The 10,780-nt window shown below is 35.0% G+C and overlaps 2 protein-coding genes across 2 annotated transcripts; both read left to right on the plus strand.

Moving 5' to 3' along the window:
• The first annotated feature begins 3,150 nt into the window (after window positions 1-3,150).
• Window positions 3,151-8,471, plus strand: LOC121781216 (putative receptor-like protein kinase At3g47110). The gene is made up of 4 exons (XM_042178930.1): window positions 3,151-3,958; window positions 4,030-4,173; window positions 5,890-7,875; window positions 7,976-8,471. The coding sequence occupies exons 1-4, from the start codon at window positions 3,190-3,192 to the stop codon at window positions 8,329-8,331; spliced, it is 3,255 nt and encodes a 1,084-aa protein (XP_042034864.1). The 5' UTR covers window positions 3,151-3,189; the 3' UTR covers window positions 8,332-8,471.
• A 97-nt stretch (window positions 8,472-8,568) lies between these two features.
• Window positions 8,569-9,916, plus strand: LOC121782760 (nodulin-related protein 1-like). Its single transcript, XM_042180706.1, has 2 exons — window positions 8,569-8,574; window positions 9,593-9,916. Exons 1-2 carry the CDS (start codon window positions 8,569-8,571, stop codon window positions 9,914-9,916), a joined length of 330 nt encoding a protein of 109 aa, XP_042036640.1.
• The last annotated feature ends 864 nt before the right edge of the window (window positions 9,917-10,780 follow it).

Consider the following 10,780-nt stretch of genomic DNA (forward strand, 5'->3'; position numbering starts at 1 on the left):
TTATACCTGATTAATTGCTAAAAAACCACCAACTTAAGTTTCGATTTTAGCAAGTTGCATAACTTGCAATATACCAACATTTTTTCTTATTTGTTGCAAAACAAACATGTCCAAAAAAATGTAGCAATCATGACAACTGACGAGGTGTGATTTTTTCCAAGATGCCCTATTTTCTCAAACACATTTCCTCCTGGTCAATTTATTTTCTTAGCCATCGAAACTTTTAAAACAGGTCTATTTTGCTACAAATGAAAAGGAGGGTTGTTATTGCTATAGTGTAATGATTAAATAATTAATATTATCTACTAACCCTATCTTTATCTAAATATGGGAAAATATGAATTCGTAATCCACACCCTCTAAACACCGAGTAAAATTTCGTTAGTCTACCGGACATATTGAGATAGTATGTCTAGAAAGATAAAAGATCAAAGATAAAATAATAAGGTAAAGTGAAATTATTTTTACGTTTACAATTAATTGGATATAACACGCGATAATATTTCCAAATTCATAGAAGTCAAGTTATTTATAATTACAATTGTAAAATTAATTCCATCCACTTGTAATAGCAATAATGGAGGTGTCGTATCATTTGAATTCTAACCACATGAAATAGAAATAATTTTCTACGTTCCAAATTGATCTTGTTGTGGATTTGTAGAGACGTACAGGTACAGTGACATTAATGTGACATGCAAGTCTCCTTCGTGTGCAGAAAATATGTGAAACGAAAAATAATTTGATTGAATAAAGTACTATATACTATCCATCCGTGAAAAAAAGTGATACGAGAATATCTCTACATATATCCCCAAATCTCTCTTATTTAATTTAGCATTGATTTAGCATATCCTTTCATATATTAGTAGTATCTTTATTTTCTTGTTAATTAAGTTAGGGTTAGTCTTATAAATAAGAGTCATTATATCCACTTTAATCAATGAAGAAGAACATTATATTATTTTAGGTTATGCCTTTTACTTCCACGCAAATTACTTGCTTTCCTTAGAAAATCTTAGTTTTGGAGCTGATCCCGGGGAAAGCCCGTGACGTCCACCATTGTTATCTTCTCGTCATCGATCTCTCGTCGACGTCGAAACCTTGTTAGGGGATTACCCTTAACAATTGGTGCTTTCATTGAGAGGGAGTACATGGCTTCCGTCTGACCCCCGAATGATTGACAATCCGACATGAGATCAACAATGAAAGCACCAATTGTTAAGGGATGATTTCCCTTAACAAGATTATCGACGCCGATGAGTGATCGACGATGAAGAATAAAGATGGACGTCTCGAGCTCGCCCCGAGATCAGCTCCAAGAACTAAGGTTTTGCAAAATGGAAAAATAAAGGAGACGAAAAAAATTAAAAGGGGAATATGTATTTCATTGATTGAATAAAAAGAGAACAAATAGTCCTATTTATAATACTAATTCTCTAATACCCTAACTTAGTGATCAAGAAAACAATCATAAGCATATATGGAAAGATATGGAAAATAATTGATAGACAAATAAATTGAGATTTGGAGATATCTCGTATCAAAAAGTCTCATTTCTTTTCGACACGAGTTTTTAAAAATATTAAAAAAAAAATGGATGGAAGAAAGTTAGTGGAATATAAGTCCTACTTGTATATATGTATTAGTTTTAAGGGCAAATTGCCTGTAAAGTTATGAACTTTCAACATAGTTTGGTTTTTCCCATGAACTTTAAATGTTGTATGAAAACTCATGAATTTTATCAAATTGTGTAAATTTCCCATCTTACCCAACCCGATAGATTTTCAACACAAACTTATCCTACGTACGCGCCAGAAGCGTAACTTGGCAAATGACAAATTTATGGATCAATTCGAATTGTGGAATTAATGCTACTTTTATGTTGAATTCGAATTGTGGAATTCGATTTGTATGTTTATGTCGATTTGTATGTTTTCACTTGTTCTACTTGTATGTTTGTGTTAGTCCAAGTTCAGATATTGCAAAGATAGAAGAGAAATAATCAGAACTAGAGGAGTTTTGCCAAGTCATGCCTTCGGCCACGTAGGATAAGTAATTGTGTCGAAAATCTATCGGGTCGGGCTGGATGGAAAATTTACACAGTTTGGTAAAGTTATAACTTTTCATGCAACATTTAAAGTTCACGGGGAAAACCAAATTATGTTGAAAGTTTATGACTTTACATGCAATTTGCCCTAGTTTTAAATGATACGGGAGTGGAATGAGTTGGTGGAATGTGGATAGAGGTGTCAAGTGGGCCGGGCCGGGCCCGGTGAAGCCCGATGACATTTAGGCCCAACCCATGCCAGGCCCATGTCTAAAACGGAATGGGCCGGGCCGGGCCGGGGCTGGAATCAAGCTTGTATATTGAGCTCAGCCCAACTCGAGCCCAGTTAGCAAGTGGTCCTGGGCCTGGGTTTATAAAACAACCCAATTGAAGCCCGATTAAACTAAGCCCAGCCCAGCCCAGGCTCGCTTTATTTCAGTAATGGGCCGGGCCTGTGTCAGCCTACATCGGGCCTGGACCCGGCCCAGCCCACTTGACATCTCTAAATGTGGAGTCTTTTTTAACACTTATGATAATTATGAACCGTGACACCTATTTGAGGATGGACCAAATTGGAAAAACGAGACTCTTATTCGCAGAGGGACCAAATTGAAAAAACGGGACTCGTAGTGTTTATTTCAATTTAGATAGTGTCTTTCAATACTTATAATGAATTACTTTTATTTGCTTTCTATTTCGATATTATGTAATAATAACGTAACAAAGCTACTAATAGCTTTACAGTTGTCTATTATCTCTTCGAATAACATTAGTTGGGAAGTAAAATCTTAATAATTTTACTACTAAAAAGATCTTGGTTTGAAAAACTTAACAATTGTATTTCAATAAATTATGTGCAAGTGAAGAACTTTACAGTCCAGTTGAAACTACTTAAAGAAAACATGAAATCGTCATATAAACATTTGGACAAATAGTTCATCGAAGACTAAAGTCAATCATAATAAATTAAAAGAATTAAAATTGTTTTTGTCTTTTGGGTCAGTTAAAATTTCAGCCCATAATCAACAACCAACTCAGTATACAGGAGTTTCGGTTTTCTATTTACACAACCACCATGGAATATTCAACGGTTTAATTAATGATAAGGAATATGTAATGATAAAAGGGCAGAGAACCAAATGAAACAGAGCAGAAAATCAATGGAGAGTTTGATGTTTTCCTTTGCTCTTTCAATCTTGTTATTAAGTAGCTTTACCCTCTCTTTTGATTCCTCCACCGATCAAAATGCACTTGTTTCCTTCAAAAACTCCATCATCTCCCACCCTTATGCCTTCAATTGGTCACAAAACACATCTGTTTGTGATTGGATTGGTGTGTCGTGCGGCCTCAAGCACCACCGCGTCACTGCTCTCAATCTCTCCGGCTTCGGCCTTGCTGGAACTATTGCTCCACATCTCGGAAACCTAACGTTCCTGAGATATTTGGACATAAGTTCCAACAGTTTCACAGGGAGCTTACCCTCTGAGCTCTCTAAACTGCGTCGTTTAAAGGTGATGAACGCCGGAATAAATTCATTCACCGGAGAAATACCACCATGGTTGGGCAGTTTACCTCAACTAGAAGCACTCAATCTGTACAGTAATCAGTTGAGTGGTTCCATACCACATGCTATTTTCAATGTCTCTTCAATTAGAGAAATTGAAATTGGCAATAATAGCCTATCAGGTATGCTGCCAAGTGATATGTGCAACAATACGCCCAACATCAAAATATTGTCACTTGAACAAAATCAAATTGGAGGGGAAATTCCGTCAAATATATGGAAATGCACACATCTTGAGATGTTGTCATTATCCTACAACAATTTCAGTGGCAACATTCCACGTGAAATTGGAAGACTGGCCTTCCTTTCAAATATGTCGTTGGGGTACAATAATGGTTTTGGAGGTATAAACATCTCTTCTTCTTTTTAAGTCATACATTTATATGAAATTGATTTTGTGATATATAATGAATAGGAGGACTTCCACAAGAAATTGGAAATCTCACAAGACTAGAGATATTAACAATTGGCGGTGCTTCTCTAACCGGGGATATTCCATCTTCAATCTTCAACATCTCTTCTTTGAGAATCTTGAGTTTATCTCACAATAATTTGTCAGGTAGTAATTACTTTACTCAACAATCATTACAAATCAATTTTGAGATATATTAGACTTTGAAATAAAAACTATTTAGCGTGGGATTGGACAGATTTCACCGAAAATTGAAAATTAAATTGAATCAAATAAAAAATATCTTCTTTGTCCGCTATTACTTGTCACTAGCTCTATTTTTTGTTCGTCCGTCAATACTTATCACACTTACTTTTTACTCCATCCGTCCCTCTGTAGTAGAGACATTTTATTTTCAGCACTCGTTTTGAAAAAATTATACCAGTAAATAGTTAAAGCGAAGATAGAATAAAGTAAGAAAAAAGAATAATATAGATAAGAGCCGTCTATATATTATTCTTTATCTAATTTTACTTTATCTTTATTTTAATTATTTATTATTATTTTTTCAAAACGAGTGCTGAAAATGAAACGCCTCTACTGTAGAGGGGCAGAGGAAGTATAACTTTTGATAATGGACTCAACATTCCACTAACTCATTCGCACACACATTTTATTATAAAATTAATATATAAAATTAGGATCTATGTTCCACTAATTTGGTCAGGTTAATTTTTATATTTTGTATAAATATTCAACTTTTTGACTCTTCTGTAGTTACTTTTTAAAAAATTAAATCAAAAACATATTATTATACTATAGACCTTTAGGACTAGGATAAAATAAAAACTCTACCTATTACTTTAAATCATGAGCACATTAAGAGAGTTGTAGTTTTATTTTATTTTATCGTATCTAAGGCCATCCGCAACGCATCCATTAACCGTATCTTATCTCGTCTCTTCGAGACGAGACGGATAAGAGTCGGCGTTGCAGTCTTCCGTCTCTATCCCGTCTCGGAGAGACGCTCGTCCCGGAGGGACGGCTCGCGAGACGTCTCGCCACGCGCGTTGGCGACGTGGCGAGCTCCGGTTCGTCCATGACGCCCACTCGCCGGCCCGCGAGTGGGCGTCGTTTTATCCGAAAAATGTTTTTTTGTTTTTTTAAAACTCAGGAAAAATTCAAAAATTAAAAAAAAATCCCAAAAAATATACTAGCCGTTTATAGCTATTTTTTGCAATTTTTTTTTTAAGCCTCCAATCACTTCTATAAATATCAAATCATTCCCACAAATTAATCCGCCATAAAAAATATGTATTTTTTATTTAAATTATGTATTTTTAATTTTTTTAGGATTTTATTAATGAGGTTTTAAATTTTTTTTAGAATTTTAAGTTGTAATTTTATTTTATTTAATGAAGTGTGTTTTTATTAATTGAATTTGTTGAAAATAAAAATAAAAAATGAAATTGAATGAATAGTTAAGGGATGAGATGATTAAGAGACGGATAAGAGATGAAGGGTTGCAGGTGTTGTCTCTTCGTTAAGAGATGGAGTGAAAAGTATAATGGGGCCCATGAATAGTTAAGAGATGAGACGGTTAAAAGACGGATAAGAGACACGTTGCGGATGGCCTAATGGGAACTCATCTTTGCAACTTGAACTTAGGGAATTGAATGCTTAACTAATATCCAACAGTCAACATTCCACTTTTTCAACTATGCACATTTAAATTTTTTTATGTTGACAAAAAATCTTTAGCAAATACATCCTGAAAAATGAAAAATAACTAGAACTTTATTTCTTCAAATTAAAATTATTATATCATTTGTAAAATTTATATATCCAATGTTATTACCTCATTTATGTCTATATGTACCGCAGGTGAATTACCACAAGAGATTGGCACTCTGCCAAGACTCGAGTTTTTCTCTGTGTTTAACAATTCTTTCCATGGATCCATCCCATCTTCAATATTCAACATATCAACATTGAAAAATTTAGCAGTTTCATTCAATGAGTTTTCTGGTACTCTTCCTTCAGACATTGGTCGTTCACTTATTAATCTTGAAGCCTTCTATGCGAGTAATAACAGACTAAGTGGTCCAATTCCAACCTCCATTACCAATTCTTCTAAACTTACACACTTGGACTTGTCTCTCAACTCATTTAGTGGCTCCATACCACTCTTTGGTAATTTGAACCTCCTACAATGTCTTCTCCTTTACAATAATAATTTGAGTGGAGCAAAATTCCCAACCCAAGAATTGACATTTCTCTCTTCATTAACGAATTGTCGATATTTGGATCGGTTGGGTGTGTCTGGTAATCCCCTTAGTGGCATCTTACCCTCCTCACTTGGGAATTTTTCTTCTTCTCTTTTGACTTTTGAAGCATCACAATGCAACATCAAGGGTTTCATTCCTTCTCAGATAGGAAACTTATCTAGTATCCTATTCATTTATTTGGCTGGGAATCAACTGAGTGGACCAATTCCACCAACAATTGGGAAATTGAAGAAACTCCAAAGCATAAATCTTAGGGGCAATCAATTGGCAGGGCCTATCCCTAACAATGTTTGTAGAATGAATAGTTTGGGGGAGTTGGTCCTTGCTAGTAACATGCTTGTGGGTACAATACCTGATTGTTTGGGTGATGTTAAATCCTTGAGAGTGATTCATATAGCTTCCAACCAATTGAATTCAATCATTCCTCCCAAGTTGTGGAATCTTAGAGATCTCATTTCTTTGAATTTGTCCTCCAATTCCTTGAGGGGTCAATTGACATATCAGCTTGGCAAATTAAAGTCAATAAACTCTTTGGATTTGTCTTTGAATCAATTTTCAGGCGATATTCCCAGCTCAATTGATGGTTGTGAATCTTTAGAATTTCTTGACTTATCAAATAATTTGTTTAGTGGATCCATTCCTCAATCATTGGGAGAGGTTAAGAGTTTGATAAGATTGGATTTATCCTTCAATAATCTTTCCGGATCAATACCCAAATCCTTAGAAAACCTTACATTACTTGAAAATTTTAATGTTTCCAACAATAAACTGGAGGGGGAAATTCCAGATGGGGGTTGTTTTCGTAACTTCAGTGCCACTTCTTTTTCCCACAACTTAGCTCTCTGCGGTCCAATAACATTTCAAGTTTCGCCCTGCTCAGAAAAAAATCATAGATCATGGTTAAAGAAACTTGTGGTGTCATCAGTGGTTATAGCTGTCATCGCGGTGTTTGTAATGCTGGTTCTCATAAGCATGCGCAAACAGAAAAAAGTAGCACTCCCTGCTGACATTTCACCAGGAACTACTGAATGCAAAAGAATTTCTTATAAAGAACTTGAACAAGGAACAAGTTCATTTAGTGAAATCAACTTACTTGGAAGAGGTAGTTTTGGTTCAGTATTCGAAGCAACACTTTTCGATGGGTTAAAAGTTGCAGTGAAAGTGTTCCACTTGGAATTGCAAGGAGCGGCAAAGAGCTTTGATGCAGAAACTGCTATATTAAGCAACATTCGACACAGAAACTTAGTTCGAGTTATTGGATGTTGTTGTAACATGGAGTTTAAAGCACTGATTCTCGCATACATGCCAAACAGGAGCTTGGATAAATGGTTGCATTCCGATAAGTGTGGTTTGGATCTTATAAAGAGACTGAAAATAGCAATAGATGTTGCGGCCGCCTTGGAATATCTTCACCATTACTACACATTCCCAGTTGTTCATTGTGATATAAAGCCAAGTAATGTGTTGCTTGATCAAGACATGACAGCTCATCTTGCTGATTTTGGTATTTCCAAGCTTTTTGATGGAGGGGAAACAACTATTCAAACACAAACAATGGCAACTATTGGTTACGCAGCACCAGGTGATGCATGCATGATGCTTTCCCTTTTAACCTAAATTTCATCATATACAAATGTTTTACCTAATCCTGACAAAATGTTGCATGTGTGTGATACGATTAGAGTTTGGAATGGATGGCAAAGTGTCAATAAACGGGGATGTATACAGTTTTGGGATACTGCTGCTAGAGATGTTCACTGGAAAGAAGCCAACTGATGATATGTTCGGTGAAGAAATGGGTTTAAAGGAGTGGGTAAGTGAAGCATTAGAGCAAAATGCAGCAGCTGAAATCATGGCGTCTACTCTGTTATCAACGGAAGATCAACATCACTTTGCAAAGGAGCAATGTTTGTTGTCAATATTTCAATTGGCAATGAAATGTTTAGCCGTTTCAGCAGATGAAAGAATCAATATGATTGAAGCAGCGGCCGGTCTACACCGTATCTATACAACAATTGTAGCCGGTAATGGGGTTTGATTCTTGTAGGAAGTGTAGCTTTGAATTTCAATATGATAAAACTTAATAGGTTTATGTATTGATGGATACATTTGTTTAGAATGATGAAAATAAATCCCTCACTCAAAATATGTCTAATGCAAGTGGAACTTGACTTAAAATGTAGTACTCATTTCCATAAACTTTTATTTGAAGCAACAACTTTTCAAATCACAAGAAGTTGATGTATCAATATTAGGATTAGTTATGCATGTGAACATGAAGGTATTCTTGACGAACATTGATTTCAAGAGTTCTTGTTTGGTTACTTTCGAATATATAATAATTTTTTTTATTTTAATTGTGCTGTTGTGTTGTGTTGTTGCATATCGATAAAGCTATAAAAATTTTGAGTAATCGGAATTGGTCCAAAGTAGGTCTTATGATCTCCCATTACATTTTTTCATACTCCAATTTACTATTGTATTGGTATTCTTTATTTGAAAATGAATAGAAAGAAAAATAAATCTTTTTCATTTACGTGTCAAATAGCTGTGATTTCGTTCAAGAACTTCTTCGAGATTTTTCTTAGTATGTATTGGAAAATATGGCCAACAGTTGTATTTCACTTTAATTGTATATTGTGGTCCTATTTTTGGAGTTTTTCATAAAAATTAATTTATCTGAATATTTATTATCGTTATTTTGGTGAAGAAAACAGGCTAAAAAGCAAATTAACAACAATTGAAAAATTCTTCTTTATTATTCCCTTCAATCCCCATTAATGTCTTATATTTGACGAGTAAAAATTTCATGTTCAATCCACACCAAGGTGGCATAATGACTTGGTGTACCTCACCAATAAATGCTAGACAAATGGAAATAAAAGGACCCACATGCCACATCAATTAAACACCTATTGACTAAACTAACGGTTAAATTAAGCCACCCGTTAATTGTTTTATGGAAAGTGGGCAAAAATATTAAATATGGTGGTAATCACCAAATGGAAGAATTTGCGTGCCATATATATGTATATAATATATATAGGAGTATCTCTCTTGTAATATAAAAATATTCTTATGCGTATCAAATTTTCTATATGTCTATATAATGTATCTCTCTCATAATATACAAATAGGGTAGTGATCAATGTATAACTAATCTTAAGTGTATAACTAGAGAACAAATCTCAGCCACACATCTTAATGGAACAAATATTATTTATTTTAATTATACAAAATAGGCCAAGGATATTTTTGGAAATTACATTATCAAATTTAAATCAAATTATGCAACCTAGTTCAGCAACGAGCTGGAGAAGTGCGACAAGGCCAAGGCCGCCAGCTCCTCCGCCGACTTCCTCGGTGCCGTCTCCAAGTACGGCAAGCTCGACTCCACCCAGGGTGTCGGCAAGTACGTCGACCAAGCCGAGGGCTACCTCCGCCAGTACGGCGCCCCCGCTGAAGACAAACCCGCGGCCGAGACTGAAATTCCTTCGGGCGGCGACGTGAAGAAGCCGGAGGAGAGCGGCGAGGTTGGGGACTATGCGAAGAAGGCGGAGGAGCTGCTCGGCGGAACCGGTGAGAAGAGCGGGGCGGAGGGTTTGTTGAAGGCTGCCGGCTAGATCAACCCATGTGTGATGCGCAGTTACCTTAATCAAATGAGTACACTGTACACACATGTATTATTAATAACGATTAGTGAATAATTTTAGTAGAATTTAAATTGATTTATTTGCTTGAAATAAAGTTACATCTCTACTTATGCTATTTTTACAAAAAAATGATTATGTCATGTTTAATATAGCTAATTGTCACAAATATGGACGTAGTCCTAATTTAAGTTGGCTGATATTATCCACAATCATAGTTATTTTCTCCCAAAAAATCTCAATAAAAGAGTGATTTTACTTCATTCTTATTTACAAAACACATCACTCTTAGCATGATTTTACTTCACTCTTGTTTACAAAACACATCACTCTTATTATTATTTTACTTCACTCTTGTTTACAAAACACATTACTCTTAGCATGATTTTACTTCACTCTTGTTTACAAAACACATCACTCTTATTATGATTTTACTTCACTCTTGTTTACAAAACACATCACTCTTGTTTACAACACACATCACTCTTAGCATGATTTTACTTCACTCTTGTTTACAAAACACATCACTCTTATTATGATTTTACTTCACTCTTGTTTACAAAACACATCACTCTTGTTTACAACACACATCACTCTTAGCATGATTTTACTTCACTCTTGTTTACAAATCACATCACTCTTGTTTAAAAAACTCATCACTCTTAGCATGATTTTACTTCACTCTTGTTTACAAAATACATCACTCTTAGCATGATTTTACTTCACTGTTGTTAACAAAACACATCACTGTTAGAATGATTTTCTCTTATTTCAAGTTCATGAGTAATGATCAGTAGAACATAGGCATTCATGTCATTTCAAACAAAATTGGACTGT

Source organism: Salvia splendens, chromosome 20, assembly GCF_004379255.2.
Source record: "Salvia splendens isolate huo1 chromosome 20, SspV2, whole genome shotgun sequence".
NCBI lineage: Eukaryota > Viridiplantae > Streptophyta > Magnoliopsida > Lamiales > Lamiaceae > Salvia > Salvia splendens.